General features: G+C 38.0%; 1 protein-coding gene across 1 annotated transcript in view; it reads right to left on the reverse strand.

Annotated features, from left to right (window-relative positions):
* Positions 1-1,498: 1,498 nt before the first annotated feature.
* RNF213 (ring finger protein 213) overlaps positions 1,499-25,189 on the reverse strand; it is a 203,659-nt gene continuing 179,968 nt past the window's right edge. The window contains exons 51-68 of the mRNA XM_044674544.1: positions 24,454-24,564; positions 23,530-23,772; positions 22,615-22,696; positions 21,834-21,868; positions 19,870-19,964; positions 18,709-18,868; positions 17,681-17,861; positions 13,996-14,087; positions 12,331-12,582; positions 11,131-11,266; positions 10,648-10,728; positions 9,216-9,396; positions 8,702-8,903; positions 8,275-8,352; positions 7,257-7,451; positions 5,907-5,996; positions 5,608-5,789; positions 1,499-3,440 (exon numbers count right to left, since the gene is read on the reverse strand). Coding sequence (XP_044530479.1) covers positions 3,287-3,440; positions 5,608-5,789; positions 5,907-5,996; positions 7,257-7,451; positions 8,275-8,352; positions 8,702-8,903; positions 9,216-9,396; positions 10,648-10,728; positions 11,131-11,266; positions 12,331-12,582; positions 13,996-14,087; positions 17,681-17,861; positions 18,709-18,868; positions 19,870-19,964; positions 21,834-21,868; positions 22,615-22,696; positions 23,530-23,772; positions 24,454-24,564 — 2,550 coding nt within the window. The 3' untranslated portion in view covers positions 1,499-3,286. The remainder of the gene's footprint in view (positions 3,441-5,607; positions 5,790-5,906; positions 5,997-7,256; positions 7,452-8,274; positions 8,353-8,701; positions 8,904-9,215; positions 9,397-10,647; positions 10,729-11,130; positions 11,267-12,330; positions 12,583-13,995; positions 14,088-17,680; positions 17,862-18,708; positions 18,869-19,869; positions 19,965-21,833; positions 21,869-22,614; positions 22,697-23,529; positions 23,773-24,453; positions 24,565-25,189) is intronic.

The raw sequence follows: 25,189 nt of genomic DNA on the forward strand, positions 1-25,189 counted from the left end.
TTTTTGGTCTCTTTTGCTGATTTGTCATCCATTCATGGGGAACTCCTTCACAGTGGATGTGCCCCTAGGCTTTGTTCTTTGGGTGACCTCTTAAATCTCCATTAACAGTTATGTAGATTAATCAAATAACTGCATATTCAGCCCATACTCCCTAGCTTCACAAGGCATCTCAAAAGTTTATTGGGCATTTCAAAGTAGAAGTTCCATTGACATTTCAAACTCAATTCACCCAAAGGGAGACTCATCCTTCCCAATGGGCTCCCCCATCCACTAACCCTCCACCTTTCCAGTCTATCTCCATTTGACCACACACTTGTCATCCAGTCTAGTTCAGCTCATCACTTCTTGCCTCGCCTATTGCACAAGTACCTTTTTCACTTGGTCTCTCACTTCATACTTCCTTCTTTGCTCTTCTCAGTTTGTCCTTCACACCACTGCCAAAGTGATTTTCCTCAAGCATAAAACTTACCATGCTGCTCCCTTGCTAAAATAAACTCTTGTTACTTCTAGGAACAAATATAAACTCTTCAGCTTTTAAAGTCTTTTACACCCTCACTTCAACCTATCTTTTCAGTTTCCCTGGACATAATCCTCTCCCATAGTCTACTGTAAAGCCAAGCTGGGATTCTGTATGTTCCCCACAGGTGACATTCTATCTCCTATCTCCCATCTCCCATGCTTGGAATTCACTCCCTTAACTCTTAAAATTCTCTTCCTTCAAGAAATTAAATAACCACTTTTATATGAATTCTTTTCTGAGTCCCTTGTTAGTGCCTTCTGTTTAACTTAATATTCATCAATTTTTTCTTTATTCTTACTCCTCTTTTGGGGGGGTATATATTTATATATGTATTTGTTGTTGCCATCAATAGAATGTGATGTTTTGAGAATGTTGCATTTTTTTTTTGTATTTCTATTCCCAGTATCATGCACAGGGCCCACACTCAGTAGGCACTTAATGCTTACTGACTGACTAGGACCATGCATTGAGCCCTGATGGATCCCATATGGAGGATCTAGGTCTAGCTCCTAGTCCAGAGAAATTTCTCTTTTGGAGAATTGAGAGAAAGCAAACTTTCCCACCAATGATATTTTAAAATTTGAATATGAGTGGCAGAACAAATTCTGTGGGGATCAGATTATTTAGAGCTGAAAGGAGCCTATAATGCAACCACCTCAATTTAGAAATGAGAAAATAAGAGTGTGCATACACAAAGTCATTCAGGCAGTTAAGAGGCAGAGTCAAAATTCAAACTCAGAATTACCAATTCTGAGTTCAGGTTTTTTTTTTTTTCATTTTTAATGGAAGCGAATTTTATTTATTTCAGTTACTATTCCCAATAGTTAGTAGACAGCTTGATTTGCCTATATTTCCTTTCACTCATTCTCCTCTAAGGAATTTTCCACTAAAAACTGGAATCCTCCCAAGAATTCCAGTTACTTTCCATTTGCCACAGACAGATGCTCAACCCCAAATGAGAAAGAATCTTTTTAACAGAAAAAAAAAATCAGGTTTATTAAAGCAGAAATAACAATTACAATAAAATCTGTTTCTGCCATGTGCTAGGTCAAGTGAACTTTTGTATGTACAGCATGACTAAGCTGGGCGAGACAGTTAAGGCTTTGGAGGAATTAAAAAAACATACAACCCTTTATAGAAAAGTCCTTCATAAAAATGAGAAGGGGTAGAGGGGAAATCCAACAAAAAACGGTCTTCAGTGCAACAACATTACTCTGGCTCCCACCTGACACCTGTAAACAAATGACTGCAGCTAAGGCATGGTACAGGCACAGGTAGGGACAGCACCAAGCTAAGAAACTGAAACCAGGTCAGGATGCTAGTTGTGGCCTGAAGAATTAAAATGAATTCTATTTCAATTGAGGTATCAAGGTGGTTTCCACCCCAAAGTTGTGAAGTTAAGAGAATACATCCAGTGGGAAATAAGAGATGGAGATAATCATGTTATATAATCTTCACACTGTCAGATCAGTAGATGGCTAAGTGCTGCCAAAGAGATTACTACTACCAAATCAGAGCACTTTACTGAGTATTCTGAATACCCCAGTTATTCAAACACCCTTTAAAAAGGATCAAAGCAATGAAAATTAGAAAATGAATTAAAATTTTCCTTCTGCAATTCTCTCCACTGTTATTTAAGATGTACATTGATGATTTAACTACACAGACTAGTACAGGATCTGAATTTACTTAGAATGTTAATTTTTAAAATGCACATTTTCCATTAACTCCCAAGTCAAAACCTTAATTTCAATATTACAAATACATCTATTGAGCTCCTAGAAATAGGAATTAGAGAGGAGAACTCAGATAAGAAAAGCAGCTGAACATCAGGGCAAATTTACAGTCTTTCTCATTTGCAAATTCTGGCTGGATTAGTATATTCTCTCAGCTAAGGCATGAGAACTAGAAATAAAAGAGGTTGTATTCAAAGAAGTTTAGGTTTCTATACTGAATTCATTTGACACATTTGCCAGAAAATTAGGAATTACCCACAAGGACTCAAACCTACCCCACTGTGATCCAAGGTTAAGCTTTCATTTTTGGTTACTACCAATTTGAACTTGGCTGTATTTTTTATTTCTGGAGGTCTGATTCAGAAATTTTGTTTAGTCTTAAGGCACTCACAAAACATTCTGTATTGTTTTGCATTAAGAGGATGAGGAAATAAGTAGACTGTCATCCTCTAAATTAGTAAAGTGGTAGAGTAGAAACTCCAAAGTTAGAGAAGAAAGCTACTTCTTCTGTGAGTGCAGATAAAACATCTTGAAGTGAAAAGATGAGCAGAAACAATTTTTTCCTCTTAGGTGTGTGGTAGTTGGGGGAAGCTGAGGTCTGAACTGGTGGGTATGTGCTTTACAGATAAACAGGTTAAAAGAGCCAGAGGAATAAGATCTTATTCAACAATACAAAGCTGTCAAAAGCCCCTCTGCAACCTGTCTGCTCCAGAATGTCAAGAAAGATAGCTTATTTGCAGTTCCAAGTCATTCTGAATTCAGACCTTCCTGGGAACAGTACTCATGAGTGGAGTTTTGGAATATACACATTCCCCAAACAGCTTGACAACTCCCAGAGTGTGGAAGATTGCAGATTTGTACAACACATCATGGTCCTGAATTAATTGCTGCACCAGTTGTTTCTCTTCCAAGCACTCATAGAGGCAACATACTGTCTGTGAAAACAAAATTCACTCCCAAGAGGAAGGAGACAGAAGAATCTGCCCCTTTCCCAAAAGTGTCTTCCAAAGGCAGTGCTACTAAAAGAAGTCTATGTAAGCCTTCGATCCTGTTTAAGGCCAGCAGCAGCTTTCCAAACAGCAATACAATGAGAGAGAAGAATCTCTTCTGGAAATTGATATTCCACTTCTGGAGGGATCTCACTCTCCTTGGTTTCCATATAACTCACCAGTGTCTCTCTTAAGCTAGAAAACAAATGAAAAATGAGAAAAAAATTTTAAAGTAGCCTTGGACAGTTTAAAAAGAAATCAATAAGTCTACAAAAATTTCACTTGTCAATTCAATTCCATAAATCTTTATTAAATATCTGCTAGTGGGAGAGACATCCTGTCTGGTGCAAGAGGTGTAAGCTCCTCCAAGAGATGTGAGCTCCTTGAAAGCAAGAACTATCTTCTGCCTTTCTTTGTAACCTCACACTTTAGCACAATGCCTAGCATTTAATAGGTAATTAATGAATGCTTACTGATTAGTTGGTTACAGATGCCTCCAGGAACTTAATGGGGGAATTAATGTTCTAATGGGGAAGCCTACATTCTTAATATAAACCAGCAAAGATAACTTTCTGTTCAAAGCATATTATACTTCATGTTTGCATTTTCCTATACTCTATCCTCTTGTGAAGAGCTCACAAAGATAAACATCTATGTATATGTCAGGTTAGAATCCTTTTTTAAAAAATACTATCAATATAAAAGATTAAAGTTCCAAAAAAGTCCCATTGAATCCTATATAATGAAATTAATGGGAGGCTATTTTAATGTGATTCTAGAAAGAAGTATTCTTCAAGCAACATACCTAAAAAGACTTAGCAGGGGTGATAAAAATGAGAATTCTGTGGGATTTGTGTGGCTCTCTAATACTGCAGGCATTTCTATGAAGTGCTCTACAAAAACTTGATTCTTCTTCCTTCCTATCTCTCTGGATAAGGGCTATGTCTTGATTCCAAGGGACTCATGATGAAAAATGCTATCTGCTTCCAGAAAAAGACTGAATCATTACTTTTTTCATTATTTTTCTTGAAGTTTGTTTTTTCAGTCTGTGCTTTATTTTGCAACATAGATGACATGGAAATAATTTTTGCAGGACTTTACATGTATTATCAATATCAAATTACATGCCTTCTTAGTGACTAACTCTGCTGTTTAAGGGCTCATCACTGAAAGGTAGGTCATAAAGATGACTATTTTGACCATGGTATAAAGAATAGTGTTGCACCCAGGATCAAGAATGCCCAAGTTGAAGGGCAACTGGGTAGCTCAGCGGATTGAGAGTCAGGCCTAGAGATGGGAGGTCCTAGGTTCAAATCCGGCCTCAGATACTTCCTAGCTGTGTGACCCTGGGGGCAAGTCGCTTGATCCCGATTGCCCACCCTTACCACTCTTCCACCTAGGAGCCAATTGACAGAAGTTAAGGGTTTAAAAAAAAGAAAAAAGAAAAAAAAGAATGCCCAGGTTGGACTCTTGCCTCAGATACATATTAGCTATGTACCCTGAGTTAGATTATACTCTCTCTAAATAACATTAAATTTCTCTATTTGTTTCCTCAACTGTATACTAGGTTTATTAATCCCTCCTAGTATTACTGGTATGGCTAGTTAGGTTATAAGAGTGAGAGAAAAGGCAGATATAGCCCAAGTGTCACACTGGAATCCATCCAATCTCAATAAGAGAAGGCCTTCAGTATGTTGGAAAGATCCTCTGCAGAGAATTTAAGGGAAGAGCTGTATAAGAATGGGTTGCAATTCAAAGGAAAGATATAAAATCATGGACCCTGGGAAGTATCAAAGAAGTACTAAAATCAGAATTACATGATTATGCACCAAAGAATCTTGAATTATGTACTGAAAAGAACTTTAAAGATCATCTAGTCCCAGGCCTACCCATTATTTTGTAGATTAGGAATATATTTAAAGACTATACATAGTTATCTTTAATTTTATACATTGTTAAAGGCAATGCACCACAGATGAAGTGCAATTCATTACTTTGAAAGTAGATGAAACTCTATACTATAATTTAAGTCAAGCCTAAGGTGTTACAAGAATAAAGCCAGAGAAAATCAAATCTTGTGCTCTTGTGCCTTTTACTCTGCTAGATCAGTTGCTTTTTCCTTTCTCTCAATTCAGTAAACAATAAATGACGGTGTGTCAGGAAGGTGCTAATTGAAGAGGATATTAAAAAAAATAATAAATAAACCAAAAAAGAACAAAATCAGTTGCTGCCCTGAAAAAACTTATGGGGGAAACATTCTGTAAACAATGGGCAAAATGGAGTTTATTTCAGAAGGAAAGCCAGAATCAGAAATAAAAAAACAATTTTTATTTCAGGCTCATGAAGTGTCTGTAGGCCGTACCTCCATTTAGGGTTAAAGTTCTCCCCCTCAGTCTCAGTGTGCTTCAGCTTCAAGAAGATCATTTCATGGAGTTCCAGCAAAAAGGTGTCTAGCCCAGACTGATTTAGGAAAGTGTTGAGGAGTTTAGCATTCTCAACACTGAGGTCTTCTTTGTATGCTGCACTGATTTCCCCAAATGGATCCTAAAATTCAGAGATAAATAAAAGATTTAAAATGAAATGGAAAAGAAAAGTAGGATTACCTTAACTGTAGCCAAATGAACCTTGAAATAAACCAAGCAGACAGAATAATTTACTTACTTTTCTAAGTCTTAGGAGCTGTTCAGACTTGTGAGCAGAAAGGAATTGCCATAAGGCTATGGTGTGCTTTAACTGACACCTGCTTAAAGCCTAGGAGAGAACAAAGTTGAAAATAGAAGGATCACCTATCATCTTATCTCAATTATTCCTTGATATGGTCACATTTATCTGCTTAACTACTCAAACATTGAGCTTGCCCTTTTCTTACTTCCTTTCTTTCAATTCTTACCTTTTATCTTAGAATTCTAGGGCTAGGCAATCAAGATTAAGTGACATGCCCAGGATCACATAGCTAGGAAGTGTTTGAGGCCAGACTTGACAACCAGGTCTTCCCAACACTTGGATCCCAAGGCTTGGCTCTCTATCCACTGCACCAGCTAATATCTTGCCCCTTTTTGGCCTCTGTCTACCAACCATTTCCCAATGCCATACTCAGTTCCCTCCACTGCTCCTTTAAAACATGGATCAAATCTATAGAGGGTTAGGAGATCAAATGCTAAGTTTGGTGATTAGCAAGTAAACCACCTCTTTCTAGGAGAATTTCATTGACTAGTTCCAATGGATTCTGATTATTCCTTTACAACAAGTCTTCTTAGCACTCAGGGTTTCCATCTGTATCATAATAGTATATCCTTAGTAGTCAAGGTGATTTAATGGACAAACTGGCTTTAATATCAAAAAGTTGCTGTATTATTCATTCATTGTTTTGGTCATGTCTAACTCTTCATGACCCCATTTAGCGTTTTCTTGACAAAGATATTGGATGGTTTGCCATTTCCTTCTCTAGCTTATTTTTCAGATGAGGAACTGAACCAACAGGGTTAAATGATTTGCCCAGGTAGTAGGTTATTGAAGGGCAGATTTCAATGGGGTTTTCCTGACTTCAGACTAGGCACTCTATCCACTGTGTTATCTAGCTGCCCCAATATCAAAAGACTTTAGGTTTAAATCTTGGGTTTGGCACAAACTCTGTGACCCTAGAGAAGTTCCTTGAAGCCCTAAACAGCAGGTGCTGATCTGCTTGGGCAGATAAAATTTCCTCACTGGTAGTCCCCTATAACACACACATAACAGGTCCAAAAAAAAAAAAAAACCTGAAATGATATTAAATTATATCTCATTGTGGCTATCTATCATTCTCAGCTACACTGTTATCTCAAACAGAACTATGGGGTCTGTTTTCTTTCTACTCTCTGCACCCAAAACATAAGAGGAGTAAGACACTGCACAAGGGTCATTGCCAAATGCTGTTGGTTTGTCATGGTTTGGGGTCTGTCCTCCTCTGTCTCTTCTAGGGACCCTCAGAATAAGTTCCTGAGAAAGATGACCAAGCTTAAGTCCAAGACTTACCTTTAATACAAGAACCATTTGACTATGCATCTGCAAGGTGTCTTGAATGTAGACATTTAAATGCATTTCAGGGTCTCCCCCAGCTGTGCTCAGAAATCCCAGTGTAATCTCTGTAACAGAGAGTGCCTCACAGGCATCGCTATAGGACTGCAACTGTGCACTGATGGCACTGATGGCTGAGTTGGGGAGAGATTTCTGGGAATGAGAACATACAGTAGGATCTAGTTGGTTTCTTGCTTTTGATGCATAATATTAATTCCTACCACCCTCATCCCACTAAAGCTTTAGTTTGGGACAAACATTCCACAAGGTAGCACTAGAATGGTGTATGGAATTCAAAGCAGTGGGGCAATTAATGAATCCTTTCACATTGGCACACCCGATACTCCTACCTTGAAGAACTGTTTCAATGTCTCATTGTAGCATGGAGGTGACCCAGCATTCATATGCTGTGACAGCAGAGCCCAGGCCCTGGCAGATTTGGCTCAGCTGGGAAAGCTTTGAGTATACTATATGAAAAGTACTATACGAATATAAAAGATTTTATTTACTTATAGACCTAATAATGGACTGAGTCTGTCACCCAAGGACAAGCCTATAAGTGTGGAGGAGTTGGTCACATGGTAATGAAAGCCTTTTATCTTTAATCTTTATCACCAGAGGAAATACCCATACAAACAACTGCAGATTGTTGATGAAGTATAGGGCCATTATCAGTTCTTACATAGTAAGCAAAAGAATAACAGTACAATCTAACATTGCAAATACTAATCACATAAAAGGCTAGAACTTCGAGGTTTTTTGTTAGTTTATTTAAATATGCACCAATGTATCTTTGGAAAAGGCACCCAATTAAAGTCACTTTTCTGGGAATCACTAAGGTGGAGGAAATAAAATCTGCATTTCTAAGATTTAACAGCACACAGTTGTAGAGAAATTAAATTTAAATGAAAAATTCAAATGCACTAAGAAAAGAAGTTCTATTTAAATTTAAGCTATTATTTCTAATAGTAATTACCTGAGTCATCTTATTCTTAATGTCCATAAAGATATGTTCATAGTTCCGGTCATGTCTGTAGACCAACGTGGGTAGTCCCTGAAGGAGAGAACACGCTCAATATTGTTTTTGTAGGGAAGGACTCTTAAAATTTACACTTTTCAGCACTTACCCAACCGGTATGTCAGTATGACACAAAGCATGGGACTAAATGCTACCACATGGCTTCTGTATTTAGTCACACAATCATGGAAACTAAGACCCAGGACAAAGAAAGACCAGCTCCAGAGGCCAGGCAGATTTCAATATAGCACTATGGAACTATTGTAGGCCATTAAGTAAATGGAAGAGATAGGAGGCTTGGAGATGATGATATAAAAGTTTCTATAAGTGCCAACAGACTATTTGGACAATGGTTAATAGCTGTGGAGAGAAGCATGGATTTTACCTGTAGGGTGAGGAGTGGCTTCCCCTGGAGAAATCGGCTGGTCACTTGCCTCTGAATCTTCTCTAAGTCAAATTGCTGTAATGTTTCTCTACCTTTCTCCACACTGTATTGGCAGTTGGACAGAATTAGTGGGGTCAAGTCCCGCTCTACTTCATAGCTGATAACATGCAGGTCAGTCACCTCAGAAGAGTTAACAGAGTAACTGAGGAAAGAAAAGATACACATTTCCCCCTAAATACTGAATGTCCAAGGCTTAATAAATGTGTCTGCCATAATATGGAAGGTCAAAGAGACTTTTTAGTGTCCTGAAATAAACCTGAAAAACAAATCTTGGAGTATGGTGAGGAGGCAAGCAAACAGAATTAAAAGAAATCCCGTAATACAAGTTGTCTTCTATCACAGGTTCTAGGGATCCTGATTCATTTTGTGTGTTGTGAGGTGGGGGAGGAGAGAGGGGGTGTCAACCTCTGAATAAATGGAACAATGATATTTTCCACAATGATTATATACCCACCTACTGCTTTCACTGGTGTATTTTCTCACTGTATAGACTAAGTCATTGTGAAGAGCAATCAGGTAGCTGACCAAGGCAGTAGAACAAAGGCCAAGACCCCGTCGACGTGGAAGGAGAATTTCAAACTCATTTTCCAAACTCAAGTCAGCATCACAATACTCTTTAGGTAGTTTGATTTCACCTTTAACAGAAGAACAGTCTTAGAGAAATATCTCACCACAATACCATTTCCCAATAACAATCCACAGTATCTGAGAGAGCAGACACTGTACTTTTATTAGAAATAATCTGTTCATATTGAGGAAGTCTACTTATTCTTTTCATTTAACCTGTGAAGCATCAATTTTGAGTCTGAGGACCTAAGTCTGTTTTCTGCTATTTGGAACCTGTGTGACTTTGGGCAAGTCACCGAAGTCTCTTTTAGACTGCAATTTTTTCATATGTAAAAGTAGAAAGAGGGAAGGAAAGAAATGGGACTTTTTTGGAAATATCCATTTCTAATTCCAAGAAATTGAACTTAATGACCTTTAAGATACCTTCCAACTCTAAATTATGATCCTATGATTTTTCTCCAACAATGAACTTGGGTTATAGAAGACAATAGATCTCATTGATTTAAATTTCTCTTTTTGGGGGGCAGCTGGGTAGCTCAATGGATTGAGAGCCAGGCCTAGAGACAGGAAGTCCTAGGTTCAAATCTGGCCTCAGACACTTCCCAGCTGTGTGACCCTGGGCAAGTCACTTGACCCCCATTGCCCACCCTTACCACTCTTCCACCTATGAGCCAATACACAGAAGTTATGGGTTTAAAAAAAAATTTTCTCTTTTGATTTTCAAAACTTTACCTTTTGTCTTAAAAATCAATACTATGTATTTATTCCAAGGCAGAAGAGTGGTATCAGCTAGTTAATGGGGGGTCAAGTGACTAGCCCAGAGTTACACAGCTAGGAAGTGTCAGATTTGAAAAAGAAACTTCCTCTTTAGGCCAGGTTCTCAATCTACTGAGCTGCATCCATTTTCAGTTTCTTTTCTAGAATTCTACCTCAAATTCATAGCTTCTAAAGATATAAGAGGTTTTAGATGTATTCTTTCAATTATTTAGAGTGATAAAAACCATGACAACTGTGGGTTTAAAAGTATTGTGTTGGGGGCAGCTGGGTAGCTCAGTGGGTTGAGAGCCAGGCCTAGAGACAGAAGGTCCTAGGTTCAAATCTGGCCTCAGACACTTCCCAGCTGTGTGACCCTGGGCAAGTCACTTGACCCCCATTGCCTACCCTTACCACTCTTCTGCCTTGGAGCCAATACACTGTATTGACTTCAAGACGGAAGGTGGTAAGGGTTTAAAAAAAAAAAAAAGTATTGTGTTTTCAGACTCAGGAGCAAGTGAGGTGAGACACAGAAGGGAGAAAAACTGACAGCAAAAATGACTCACCACTGGTATAGAGTGATCGTCTCAGCTTATTCCAAGTAGACAGAAAGACTTGAATTTGTTTTTGTAATGAGAGCTTCAATCCTTCTATAAAACATTTAACAAACAGATGCCTCACTGTGGTACCTGTCCATCCTAGGGCAACTTACAACAAATCAAGCTAATAATGCACAATTACATAGCAATCCAAGATGTTGCACCATGGTGTATTTACCACCAGAAGTTTCAATGGTGAACAAAGAAATAAAACTGTGTATGAGAGGAAAGTCTAGTGCCTCTTAGCTAGTACTAACTGTGGAGTGAGGTAAGAGTGGGTAGGAAGAATGATAGCTACTGAGAAATCCTAATTTTTAAAAGGGGGAATCAAGTTACTCTGTGCCAAAGATAGAAGTACCCTGTAGCTCAGAACTGCCTCAACTATCAGATTCTTTTATTTCTGATTACTAAACTTTTGAGACTTGGCCTATTTGTAAAAAAGATATTTACCTGAATGATAGTGACTTCTGAGAAAACCCCTGATTGTGTTGTATTCAACATCTGAGACATTCTGGAATCTTTTCACCAAATCCCTCTGTAGGGACAATATCTCTGGTAAGAATTTGACCAGCCTCAATTCTCTTTCCTAAAAAGGAATCAGATAATACATGAACAATGGTAAGTCACCTAGGAAATTATAATGAAGAGACACTCTCTGCAGCTGACATTTTGTTAAAGAAAGCCTGCATAAGACTAGGACAGTGCAGAGGCTCAGCTTTGTGGAAAGGAGATAGATATCCTGTAGAAATAGCTGAAAATATTGATAAGGATTATACTAGTGGTGTTGAAAGATCACCAGTCTCATAAAGCTAGATTTAAGAATAGAGGAATCAGATCTATGATTCACTGGCATAGGGTACCCTCTTACCCACCAAAAGCCAGCACCTTCTCTGCAACTTATAAACTTGAATTGGCTAAGTTCCAGTAATTTGCCCAGATGGAGGAGATGCGGGGTTTGACCCCATGCTATCCTGGCTGAGGACGGTAGCTCAGTCCCTCCATTAAGTCACACAGCCTCTATAAATCCTAGTAAGGAAGGGGGATTGGGGAGAGAAGAGATTTATTAGCTGGAATTTTTGAGATTTTCTTCAGATAGAAACAGGCCTCTTCTCCTGACAAAATGCATATTTCATTTCATATAAGTCCTGGAGAAAAACAAGCTGATAACAAAGGAGAAAAAAACAAGTGGATTCAAGTTAGGAATGCTACAACCTTCTTCTAACATTAGGGTCAATAAGGCCCACTTTAATCTCTGGGGTTCAAAGTTAGAGGAGTTGTTTGGATCCTCTCTTTCTTTGCTTCTCAGAAAAATGAACGAGGAACACCCTAGCCTCCTGAGAACTCTACCAATGTTTGCTTGGGTCAGCTACCATGTACATTTCATCCCTGACTTAAAACGTTTCGAAGTCTCTTAAGTATGATATGGGGAAGCCTTTCTGACCCACAGGGACTGTGACATAGACACTGTTCAAGATTAAAGCTGGAAAACTCAGACTATAAGGCAGTTCTTCATCTACTTTTAACTTTTGTAAATAATTATACATCATTTGTAGGTTTGAGACTTTGAGGTTCACAGGAATATTGTTGAAATTGAGAAAAGAAATATTCTCATTCCCTGTGTATAGGCTGCCATGTCAATAGGTAGCTCACCTTCTGCAGGAACCTATAAAGGATTGGCACAATGTCCTTCCCATCATTCTGTTCCACCACATGCCAGAGGTACTCAACAGTGATTTTCTTCCTGTAACTCCAAATTTTGGAGCAGTGTACAACACTTTTTTTGGGTAGATGGGACAGGAAGGTCGCTGGGTCACCATACATAATTTTGGCCACTGGGTTGGAGCTGATGCGTTCATCCTGGCTGATGCGGATATTTGCCTCTATAAGGGTTTTATCCAGACACTGTAGAAAATAAATAAAATCATACTTGGTAATTCATGTTTACTATAGCAAAGTCTTCAGGACAAAAAACTATTCTAGTCATAGAAGAAGATAACCAAAGAATCTATAAATGGATAATGACTATAGATTAGAACCAATAGGTAGAAATAGAAAGAACCCAGATTCAAGTTGGTGGCAAATGCCACCAACTTAATCTTGGATGTCACCTTTAATATTAAGAGGGCCAGATTAGACTTGCTCAAATAGTAGAAAACGTAAGAATCTATACCAATTAATTTGGCACTTAAATAATATTGTGTATGTGCTCTATGAGGACAAAACCCATTCTTCAAAGTATCTATGATAGTGTAGGGCAAAAAGAAGCACTTAGTAAATACTATTTGAATAAATAAACTAACAACTGGGAGCAGAATGAATAGATCCTCACTCCTAAATTAGATCATTATGTGACCTTAGTTTTTCTATCTTTAATCTTTCAAGAATGCTATTTCTTGAGCAACCATTGCACAGAGGGTAATTGGCTATCATTCTAAGAGGGCTGAGGTCTGGGGAGTGCTGTTGATATTGTCAAGTGTTACTCAGAGATGAAACTCTCCACTGAGGAAGATCACAGCAGATATATTTAAGATAATAAACTGAGGTATCCCAGAAATCAAGTGACTTCCTGAAGATAACAAAGCTAGTATCCAGAAGGATATGAACCCTGGTCTTCCTAACTCTTGAGTGCAACATTCTACACATTCCTCCAACCTGCCTCTCATTTAGAGATGCCTACTACCCCCCCCCCAAAAAAAAAAGGGGGGTGGGAGGGGGGAATAGAACAGGACACAACAGAATGACAGGGTGTGCCGCACTAGAGTGGATCGTGGATAAGCAGCATAGTATGAGGCCTGGAGTGAGAAAGATGAAATTCAAATTTGATCTCAGACTTACTAGCTGGGTGACCCTAGCCAAGTTAACTCCCTTGGCCTCAGTTTCTTCATCTATAAAATGAGTTGGGGAATGAATTGGCAAACCACTCTAGTATCTTTGTGAAGAAAACCACAAATGGGATTACAAAGAGACATGAAACAACTCAACAATAACTGCAACTTTGCTTTTGTACTTCTCAAATGGACTAAATCAACACAGTACTGAAGAGAAAACAATATATGTATTTGAGGAATACTAAGAAACTGGAGTAAATTATGGGATAGTATATCCCAAACTAGAAAGAGGCTTTGAGCAGCTATACCTATTATTAGTAATAACTGAAACAGGAGCTGCTAACTTAATGCCTCAGAAAATGAGCACAGGCTTTTTTTTTTTTTTTTTTTTTTTTACATTAGTCAATTGTTCCTAACATCTAATACAGAAGTCTGCATAGCTATTTCCCAGAGTTTCCTTGAAATCGAACACTCCCCCATCCTTTACCTTTAGTTCACATATTATCATGGCAGCAACAACCTTTTCCCAGTTATTTCTCCTCTCTTTACTGGACAGTGTGGCATCAAAACCTACAGGCCCTAGAGGAAAAGAAAGCATGTAAGGGCAGAGGGAATGGAATCAGTGCTGCTAGATTTCAGCACAAACAATGCTTTTAGAAATTTCCATCAATTGGTGCCCATCTATTGCCTGCTCAGTAGAATTCGCCTATGGATCTTTTGGTAAGTTTTCTGAACCCAAGGCCTAAAAGCTTTCTTAAAAAGTAGAGAGTATGAGAAAACCTACTGAAAAGCTAATTGTATGGGGCAGCTGGGTAGCTCAGTGGATTGAGAGCCAGGCCTAGAGACAGGAGGTCCTAGGTTCAAATCCAGCCTCAGACACTTCCCAGCTGTGTGACCCTGGGCAAGTCACTTGACCCCCATTGCCTACCCTTACCAATCTTCCACCTATAAGTCAATACACAGAAGTTAAGGGTTTAAAAATTAAAAAAAAAAAAAAAAAAAAAAAAAACTATAAAAAAAAAGCTAATTGTGACATGATTCATATGTCAAGTGTGTAAATAGAATTAGCTCTAGCCCATTCATAGTCAAACTTTACTTATCCTAGGCATAGAGATATCATCCCCACCTCCCTTAGTGGGGAGGGAGATGAGTTACCCACACGTGACAATAAGTAACAAATCAAGAACAAGGGAGTGCCCTTTGGGCAGTCCAAATCAGTGCAGAGGCTGCCATTTGTCTACTTGATTTAGAGGTGGGCCCACGGGAAGTGACGAAAGACACGATCTCTTTAAGTATGTTGGTTACTTCCTGTTGAGGGAGTTCCCGCTTTGAACTTGGTGCTGAAGGATCTCGGAGGAGACCTCAGGCAGCTTCTACTCTGTATTGTTACGTGGGTAAGTTAGGCTGACTTCCTTGGGCCTACCTTGGCATTTCCAAACTCTACCTTTAAGTAGGCTCTAGCCTATATGATTGCTAGGCCTTGTGGCTTGTAGCTTCATTTATTTAGCCTTTTAACCTTCTCTCTCAGTCCAGGCCTCTGCAGGCCTGGACTAGCCTCTCCCTCTCTCTATTTCCCTACCTTTTACTTTCCTAATTGTAAATAAACTACCTTAAACCCGATCCTGGCTTGGGTCTGTTTTAATTATGGAATCAATCTGAATTGTTGATTCCTGGTGGCCACACTTTAAATATATATCTATAAATACCTAAAATGTCCCTCTTACACAAGGATGATAAAACTAGAAGAGGAAGAGAGATGTTAACTTTTAGATTTGTGGAAAAGAGAAGAGTTCATGAAGTGTTATGGTAGATATTGATCTTGTATCAATTGTAGCAATCAGATAGGCTAGAGCCTACTTAAAGGTAGAGTTTGGAAATGCCAAGGTAGGCCCAAGGAAGTCAGCCTAACTTACCCACGTGACCATTCAGAGTAGAAGCTGCCTGAGGTCTCCCTCGAGATCCTTCAGCACCAAGTTCAATCTTGTACCAGTTGATTGTCAGCTGGTATTATCAGGTATGGATTCTACTAAAGCTGTTAGGGCCTGCCTAGTTCTGGTGGTAGATGAAGCTGGATGGAGACAAATTACTACAAAACCTATTTATTCATAACTATGAGAAGTATCAGGGAAAGGATACGGAAATAGAAAATGACAGGAGATATATTATCCTAAACTAAGATTTCTAAGGGAACAATGAACCCTGTCTCTAATGGGACTTTCTTCTTGCCTGAAGAAAATCAGGCCTAACTTGACTCCCTTTCTAATGAATATAGTATCTATCTTACTAAGCTAATCTACTTATAAATCTTCTTAAACTTCTTTACTTATATATTAAGAAATTCTGTCTGTCCAGCCTCAGAGATTCACTCCTGACAGGTTTCACAGACGTTGCTCTCTGCTGCCCCCTGTGGAGATCTCGAGAACAGCAGCCTCAGCCACTCATTCAGTTGAATCACTCCCACAATCTTGATGTTCTCCCAAGCTATCACCAAAATCTTCAAAGACCATTAAGAGCCTACTCCCTAGATCACTACTACCAATGAGGAGCTAGGTCCTTCCCTAGGGGTTTCTGGGAATTCTTCTTAAGGAACCCCCACAGAAAGAGATTTCTCTCTCTTAAGGTGAACCTTCAAAACTCTTTCCCTAAGCTGGAATCCTTCTAAACAGCCCTGTTCTTTAATTAATCTAATTAACTAATTCTTATATTAAAAAATAATTGACTGGGGAAAAGTCTTTTAAACAAATATTTCTGATAAAAAGTCTCACTTCCAAGATATAAAAGGAATTTCAAATGTTTAAGAATAAAAATCATTCTTCCACAAAGTGAAAAATGGTCAAATGATATATTCAGTTATCAAAGGAAGAAATCCAAGCATTAATAATTAGGGTAAAACAAAATTCAAAACTCTGAGGTTCCATTTTCACTCCAATCAGATTGGCAAAATTGACCCAAAAATTGATCCAAATAAAAAATGTTAAGAGGAAGATAAGCATAGTAATGTTATTTTTGATGGAGTTATTCACAAGCCTGGACACTCTGGAACTCTGACTCAGAGATACCACTACTAGAACTATGTACCAAAGATATATTTTTTTTAAAGGAGAAAAAGGGGGAAGTTAGGTGGCTTAGTGGATAGAGTCAGATCTAAAGATGGGAGGTCATGGATTCAAATCTGGCCTCAGATATTTCCTAACCGTGTGACCTTGGGCAAGTCTCTTAATCCCAATTGGTTGGCATATACCACTCTTTTGCCTTAGAACCCATACTTAATATTAATTCTAAGACAGAAGAAAGAACTCATCAGTACAAAAATACATTTGTTGCCACTCTTTTTACAGAGGCAAAGAAATGGAAATAAATAAGGTGTCCATCAGTTAGGGAATGGCCAAACCAATTGTGCTATATAATTGTAATGGAATATTTTGTGCCGAGGAAATGAAGTGGAATTTTAGAAAACCATGAGATTTGTATGGCCTGATACACAAAGTGAAATGAACAGAACCAGTACAGCAATATATATTATAATTTATAAAGAGTATCCCAAAAACCACAGTGCAGTTTAGTCTTTAGTAGTTTAAAACAGGACTGAGACTTTTGGAACAACTTGTACATGAATAAGCACTGGCCACACCCCAAAAAATTTTCTCACTGTGAATTCTGAGTATGTCACTTCTCTGTCAGGAGTGGACAACATATTTCATAATCAATCCTCTAGAATTGTGGTTGATCAGTTCTTAGGTCTTGTTTGCCTTTATAATATTATTGTTACTGAATAAACTTTTTTCTTCATTCTGCTCACCTTATTCTTCATCAGTGTACACAATTCTTCCAAAGAGATAAGTTTTTCTCTGAAACCATTCCCTTCACCATTTCTTACACTTTTAACAATCTTCCAACACATTCATGTACCATAACTTATTCAGCCCTTTCCCAATCAAAAATTGCTTTATTCTTTAACAAGGAATACTTGTGTGATTTGTGTCCCTAACCTTGTAAACCAATCTAATATTGATTTCTATATTACAAAAAAGAAAGTTCTTTTGTTGATGTCTCTTAGTCCATTCTATTTTGTCATGTCCAATCTATGATCTCAAAACCTTTGCCATCCTGCTTAGCTAGTAGTTCTACCACCCTCCTTTCTACCCTTCTCTATTTTTGTGTGCTGTTCTTACAATGGCTGGGCTGCTGGTGAAGTTCCTTAAGGAGGCAACATAGAATGAGATGAACCACACTTGCAGTCTCATCGGCACTTCTTCCTAGGCTCTTCATTAGTTGCTCTAGGTCTTTCTGGACGTGTTGCTGAAGAAAGCTTTCTGGATCCCTAACTGGAGGTTTAATGATTTTCATTAGAGCCTGCAAGAAACCAAAACAAAAAAAAAAAACATACAAAAGAAAAAACACAAGAGTAAAAATGAGTGTTCACATTTGGAAACCAGTATAGCTTCCCTGGATTTACAAATTAGCACTAGATCAGAAAAACTCCAAGGTTGTAGAGTCCAATTTAGGAGGTAAGAAAAAAAAAGGAAAAAAAGAGGCATTGATTTAGTCCAGGTCTATGTTATCACTAGTATAAGTAACATGACTTAGATCAGGGGTCGGCAACATATGGCTCTTTCTGCAGGAGCCATAAAGTCAATTTTTTTTTTCAGGTGCTGTTATAAGAGCACGCACTGTGAGCACTGTACGGCTTTCACGAAATTACATTTTAAAAAATGTGGCGTTTATGGCTCTCATGGCCAAAAAGGCTGCCGACCCCTGACTTGTAATTAAATCATGTATTATCAGCTTTCCTGAAGTCACCTAGGGAAAAAAATGCTTAGTATTTTCTTACATCCCTAGAGCCTCCTTATAATGGATAGATTAGGCATCAACAAGTTATTCCAAGTTAACAGGAGGGGGGCAGCTGGGTAGCTCAGTGGATTGAGAGCCAGGCCTAGAGACGGGAGGTCCTAGGTTCAAATCTGGCCTCAGACACTTCCCAGCTGTGTGACCCTGGGCAAGTCACTTGACCCCCATTGCCTGCCCTTACCACTCTTCCACCTATAAGTCAATACAGAGAAGTTAAGGGTTTAAAATAAAAAAAAAAAATTAAAAAAAAAAAAAAAAAAGAGTGAGTAACCAAGTTAACAGGAGTTTGGAATAAGAATCATGATAAAAACACTAGCATAAGTCATTTATATAAATAAAACCAATACCATACCTGGGTATTCTGAGCAGTTCCCAAAAGCATAGCCAGATGAGTCAGTAAGCGAAGGAGACTGAAGATAACTGGGGATATCTCTCTGTCTGATACCACCATAACACCTCTGTCATGAGGATTTCCCAGTACATGGCCAGACTGAGTTCTGTCTACATTGTTCCTATAATTGTAACAATGATTATGTAACGCTTTGCTGTTACAAAGTGCTTTCATATCCATGATCTCGTTTTATCCTGACAAGAATAACATATGGAAGATGGTAGTATTATCCCCATTTTACAGAGGAAGAAACTGAGGCTATGAGAGGTAAAGTGAGAACGAAAGTTAAAACAATAGCAGACATCGGACCCAAAGCCATATGCTCTGACTCGAAGTTCATTCATTGCTTTTGTCACTCTGCAGCACACCTGAATTTTCCCCAAACTTGTAAAGGCCAGACATGGGGTGTACCAGCATTGTCTCTTTTTCACTGCCAGTGAATCTGCAGTACTTTAAATCCTCAGTATTTAAGAACCAGGATCTCAGAACAGAAATGGCAAGGGTCCCCTTTTTAAGTAAACCCTCTATGCACAGAATCAACAATTATATGTTAGCATAGGGGTGCTGGCCTGACAAATTCTTGTTATGGTAGTATGGTAAAAATGGAATAAGTCCTTAGCTGTGGTCATTTGATGTATTATTTCTTAGACAAGATATTATGCTCACTTAGAGTTGGATAGGTTGCCAAGTAGGATCTTAGCAGAAATAAATAGACAGAATTAAGTGCAATCCTCTGATCTCATAGATATATTTTTAGCCATTTTCTTGTGAGTAAAGCTAGTGTTCAATGAATTTCTTTTTGGCAAGAATTAATTGAAGTGGCTTATTCATTTAGACATGAGCTAGAACTTTAGAAATCTATCAGCCTTGATTAAAGCAATAAGTTTTGTAATCAAAACAGGTCACTAATACAAGGCCTTTGACAATGAACTCACAGACTAAGTGGAGGAAACAGTATCAAAGTGAACTATGACCTGTCAAATTCCATTGTATTACCTACTCCAATGCCACCAAGGGCTTCATGACTGTCCCAGTAGTAACTAAGCCTTCATATACAAAAAGCCAAAGCTCACTACCACTTACCAGACACATTCTAAAAGGAAGAATTGAGAAAAAACATACCTGATCACATTAAAGCCTTGTTCAGCCTTATGGTTTTCTCCTCCAATCCGAGCACCACAGTCAACACATCTACTACGTTCCATTGGGGCACCACACTACACTCGCACAAGAAAGGGGGGAAAAAGGAAAAGAACCATGAACCTGACTTTGCAGTAAGGATTACTTGATGTTCTAATCAGACTCCTCTCCCTTACCAACTTGCTGGATTTTTAGTTTATTTTTCCCAACTGAAAACTCAAATCTGTGCCTTTATTAGCATCATTTCCTCACATATTCCTCACTTCATTATATCTTCCTTGTGACAAAGAAAAGAAAAACTTGAACAAAATTAAGTCTGGTAGCATTTTCATATTATTGTCGTTTCCTTTATTATAGCTGTAACTATTGTTTTCTTGCTTTGTCCTATATTAGTTCATAAGTCTTACTGTGTCTGAATTGCTCATATTATTATTGAGGCACAAATATTCTACTGCTTTCAAATATCACAATTTCTTCAATGATCTCACCCCTCACCTTATGAGCATCTACTTTGTTTAGTTTTTCTCTACCACAAAAACTTTGCCTGAATACTGTTGCATAAGGGACTTTTCTAATTGTATTTTGACATCCATGGGACATATGCCGAATGGTGGGGTGGCAGCTGAAATATGAAAAATTGAGGGACTTTTCTTACAAAATTCCAAATTGTTTTCCAGAATGTTCATGCATATAATTTACTTTTTTCCCCTTTATTTATCCCAGGAACAAATTTACACAAAAGTTTTTCAAAGTTACACGATCCACATTGTCTCGCTCCCCACACCCATAGCTGACAAGCAATTCCACCTATTTCCATAATATAATTTACTTCTAAGATCTTTTTATTCCCCTCTTAAAATCAGAAATCTGGGGGGCAGCTGGGTAGCTCAGTGGATTGAGAGTCAGGCCTGGAGACAGGAGGTCTTAGGTTCAAATCTGACCAAAGACACTTCCCAGCTGTGTGACCCTGGGCAAGTCACTTGACACCCATTATTGCCCACCCTTACCACTCTTCCACCAAGGAACCAATACACAGAAGTTAAGAGTTTAAAAACAAAACAAACAAAAGAAAAACCAGAATCTGTGCTACCAAACACCTTTTAAATAATCATAGGTGTGATTGGGGATGTAGACTCTAAACAATCATACTAGTGCAAATATCAACAATATGGAAATAGGTCTTGATCAATGACACATGTAAAACCCCAGTGGAATTGCACACTGGCTATAAGAAGGGGGGTGGGGTAGGAAGAGTAGAAGAAAAGAACATGAATCCTGTAACCCTGGAAAAATTTTCTTAATTAATCAATAAATAATCATAGGTGAAGAGAGCTAGAACGACCCTCTGCAGCTCTCTAGTTCAACCCCTGTCCTAAAGGAACATCCATGTATCCCATACTCAAAACAAGTGACCGTGTAATATCTGCTTGAAAATCTCGAAGGAGAAGGAACTCTGGAGATAGCCCTTTTCACTCTGGTACAACTATCATTATTAGGAACATTTCCTTGACATCAAGCCTATAATTGCCTCTTTCTGTGTTGCTCCTGGTTTTGCCTTAGGGGTCAAAAAGAACAAGTCTAATCCTTCATCCATGACAGTCCTTAACCATAAATAAATAAATAAAATAAATACAAGATAGGTAGCATATATCACCTACGTCTTCATGTACTGTCTATTCGACTGATCCTCAATTCAAATTCAAGGTTACTCTGGTTGCTTTTCTCTAGTCATGCACTAGTTAGTCAATGTCATTCTGAAACTAAGATGACCAGAACTGATCACTGGACCCCAGATGAGATTTGACAGGGGCAGAGTACAGTTACCTCTCTATTATTGGAAGTTAATTGCTTCTCTTAATGAAGGTCAGTATCTCATTAGCACATTACAGATGACAAAAATTGAGCTTGTAAAAAAACTGTAACAATCTCTAAGCACAAAGACTCACCTCTCCCACAGAGCAAGGGTGACCATTGGGACACACTATTAAAAGAATGACAAAGTACAGTATTAATTGATAAACTTATACCAGACCTAACCAAGATTTGAGGATAAAGAAGCACCTACCATACCATGGTTAGATAATATTTGTAATATAGTACACACCAAGCACATTTCCATTATAAGGTACTTTAGTAAACTGATCACAGACCAGACTAATCCTTTGGAATTTTAGAAAGAAGAGGGAGTGACTTGGTAGAGAAAGTGGCCAACTTTAATTGTACTGTAATCAAATCAATTATATGGTTCTATCACTATCATAATCTGAACTAAATTCTCATGCCCTTATTTCATACTTTAGAAAAAACTTCAATCTTTCAGTTAAGGATGAATTCTACATTGCATGAGCCTCATGACACAGTCCTTGATTCTCTTCAGATAAAGCATCCTATGAAGAAAAATGCTTTGAAGAAGCCACCTCAATGTGGTTTAGTGGGTGTTTTTCTCAACAAGAAACATAATTCTTTAGATTATTTTTACAAAGTCAGCATAATGCAAATTAATCCAACGTACACAGTTCTCTACTCTTAGCACAAAAGATGCTAAAAGCAGGCATAAATATTAGACCTCCTGGAGCCACAAATAGAGCAACAATCTCACTGCATTTTAGTCTATTAAGCTATCAAAAATGAGGTGTAAATGCAAGTTGATACTTCCAGTAATAGCATGAGATGTTATTAATATTAAGAACAGAACAACTTTTTACCCACGGCCAACTTCCAACTTACAATACCAATGGACTGTTTCTAGTCCCTGCCAATTCTTAGCTTGTGCCAGCAAGTCTTCAGGCATTGTTGGAAGAAATGAATTCTGGAAAAAAAAGCGGACACTTGGATGAATGAAAACATTAATTAGCATAGCCTCATTGAACCTAGTGAAATAGAAATGGTTCTAAGAAATCAGGCTCTCTAGAGACATTTTTAGAGAATTCCCTTTGAAAAGGATTCCTCCTGGATAGCATAAAAAACCAGGCAGATAGCCTTCTATTTTAGAAGCATTACACTTACATGCACATTACAGTTAGAAGATCATACACTGAGAACTACAAAGGGTCTGAGAGATTTTCTAGGTCAAATCTCTCATTAATAGAGATGAAGACACAGGTTAAATAACTTTCCAAAGTCACATTAGTATTAAGTGTTAGAACTTAGTTCTTGACTCCAAACCAATTCATTTCACTGCACAAGAGATCAAACTGGAAAATAAAATAAAAAATTCCTTGAGATGAATCAGTTCAAGGCTAACCCATGTCAAGCCAGCAGGCATAGGTTAGTCCCTGAAAAGCTATCTACCTACTGTCCAACAAACTATGGTGTTAGTAAGTTGCTAAAGATATTGTTGGGAGACCTCATATACTATTAATTATATACTATACAGCACATTAATACACTCTACTGAGGTGGTGAAGTGGCATAGTGGATAAAATGCTGGATCTGGAGTCAAGAAGACTCAGTTCAAATCCTGCCACAGATTTTACTAGTGCTGTGTTTCTGTGTAAGTCACTTAACCTCTCCTTTAGTTTCATTATCTATAAATAGTGACATAGCACCTAGGTTGTAATGAAGGTGAAATGAGATATTTGTAAAATGCTCTGCAGATCTCAAAGCTCTCTATAAATGTTACCTGGTAAGCTTAATACTCACCTGCATGGTGGCTGGGTTAAAGGCAAGGTTCTTTAAAGGTTCTAGGACTGGGTTCTGTCCACACAGCAGAATAGCTATAGTGTGAACAGCTAATTCTGTCACTGTACTTTTATGTCTAGAATCATGGGAATGCACAGTCAGGGAAGGACAAACATTGGTCACAAGAGATTTTGCCATTTCCTTCAAGGCAGGAGAAGAAAGGACTTTTGCTTCCTTGATGAACATATTCACTGCTTCACATTGCTGATGAAAGAGAAAAAAAATTCTCATATTGCTGTCAACATGGTCAGACATTTTAATGGATGCAATTATATATGATTAATTCAGGAAATTTTATGTCTTAGAGACATCAAATGTCAAGAATGGGAGGGTTCAAGTTCTGTCCCAGTTGTGAGAGAAAAACTCTCTGGAGAAAAAGAACCCCTTTTTTATTCCCATCAAATAATTTTAAGAACACTTAGATGCATATGTTGTAGTCACATATATAAATGCCAATTTTAATGATACACAAAAAGCTTGAGAACTAATTTGGCTTGAGAACTAATTTGTTTTTATACATAGCTAAACTTAAATTTTAAAAAATGCTATGCTATCAGAATGGAGGCAAGTGAGGCCTAGGGCAAAGGATGCCTCTTAAAGAAAAGCTGTTTGCTTAGATTATCATCCCTAAACATAACCAATCCACTATCAAGAGCCCTAAAAATTCTTCTAAGGAAGAGAGACAGGAAGCCTGGGTCATACCCAAGTGACATGTTCATATACCAGGATTAAAATCCAATAATGTGGACAACTTCAGTGTTACTTTCAAGGCTTTAGAAAAATGTTCTACCAAGAAAATGGGGAGTCTATCATAAAATGATCTAAATAGTTCTACTGTTTGGTACTCTAAAAAAAAAAAATTACTGAATGTTAGTATTCATTCACCTCTGGTTTGGGGTGGATGTTTGCATTAGGAGATCTATAAGATACAGTGAGCTCCTGGAAAATTGCCAAGACAAGGTAGACAGCCTGTTGAGTGTCTGAGCTCTTACATTTCTGAAAATCAAGAGATATAAAGTAAGAATTAGGGAAGTCACATAAATCTTAAGGCCTATAATAATTAAACTAAAGGCCTAAGCTGTATAGTTGTAGATGACGGTCTGTGGGTAGATATGCACTATAAAAGCAGCCCTCTAAGGGCAGAGAAAATGCTCCAAATAAAATATTACAAGAAGGCTAGGATTTCTATGCCTCTAAGTACTATCTCCAACAATCACGTAAGACTTGTTATTTTTCTTAAACCTGGTTTATTAATTCAATGAGAACCCTTTTTTTAATACACTAGTGTTACCAGGCACTAGAGTATAAAGGTAGCAAGAAATACAATTTCTTGAACAATTTACAAACTGGGTCAAAACATAAATCCAACACTAAAGAATTATTGCAAACCAAGCCCAAGACAATGAAATCATAGCTCTAGAGCTAGAAGGGACTTTATAGAGGTTTTTTAGATAAGGAAACTAAAAACCATATGAGAAAAGTCACCGACTGAAGGCTACTCAAGTGATAAGAGACAAAGATGGAATTAGAATCCAGGTTCTCTGGATTTAAACCTAGTGCCTTTTCCCATTGTCCTACAGTGTAACCCTACAAATGAATTCAAGATTATATTATGATGGCA

The sequence above is a fragment of the Gracilinanus agilis genome, chromosome 4 (genome assembly GCF_016433145.1).
Source record: "Gracilinanus agilis isolate LMUSP501 chromosome 4, AgileGrace, whole genome shotgun sequence".
Taxonomy (NCBI): domain Eukaryota; kingdom Metazoa; phylum Chordata; class Mammalia; order Didelphimorphia; family Didelphidae; genus Gracilinanus; species Gracilinanus agilis.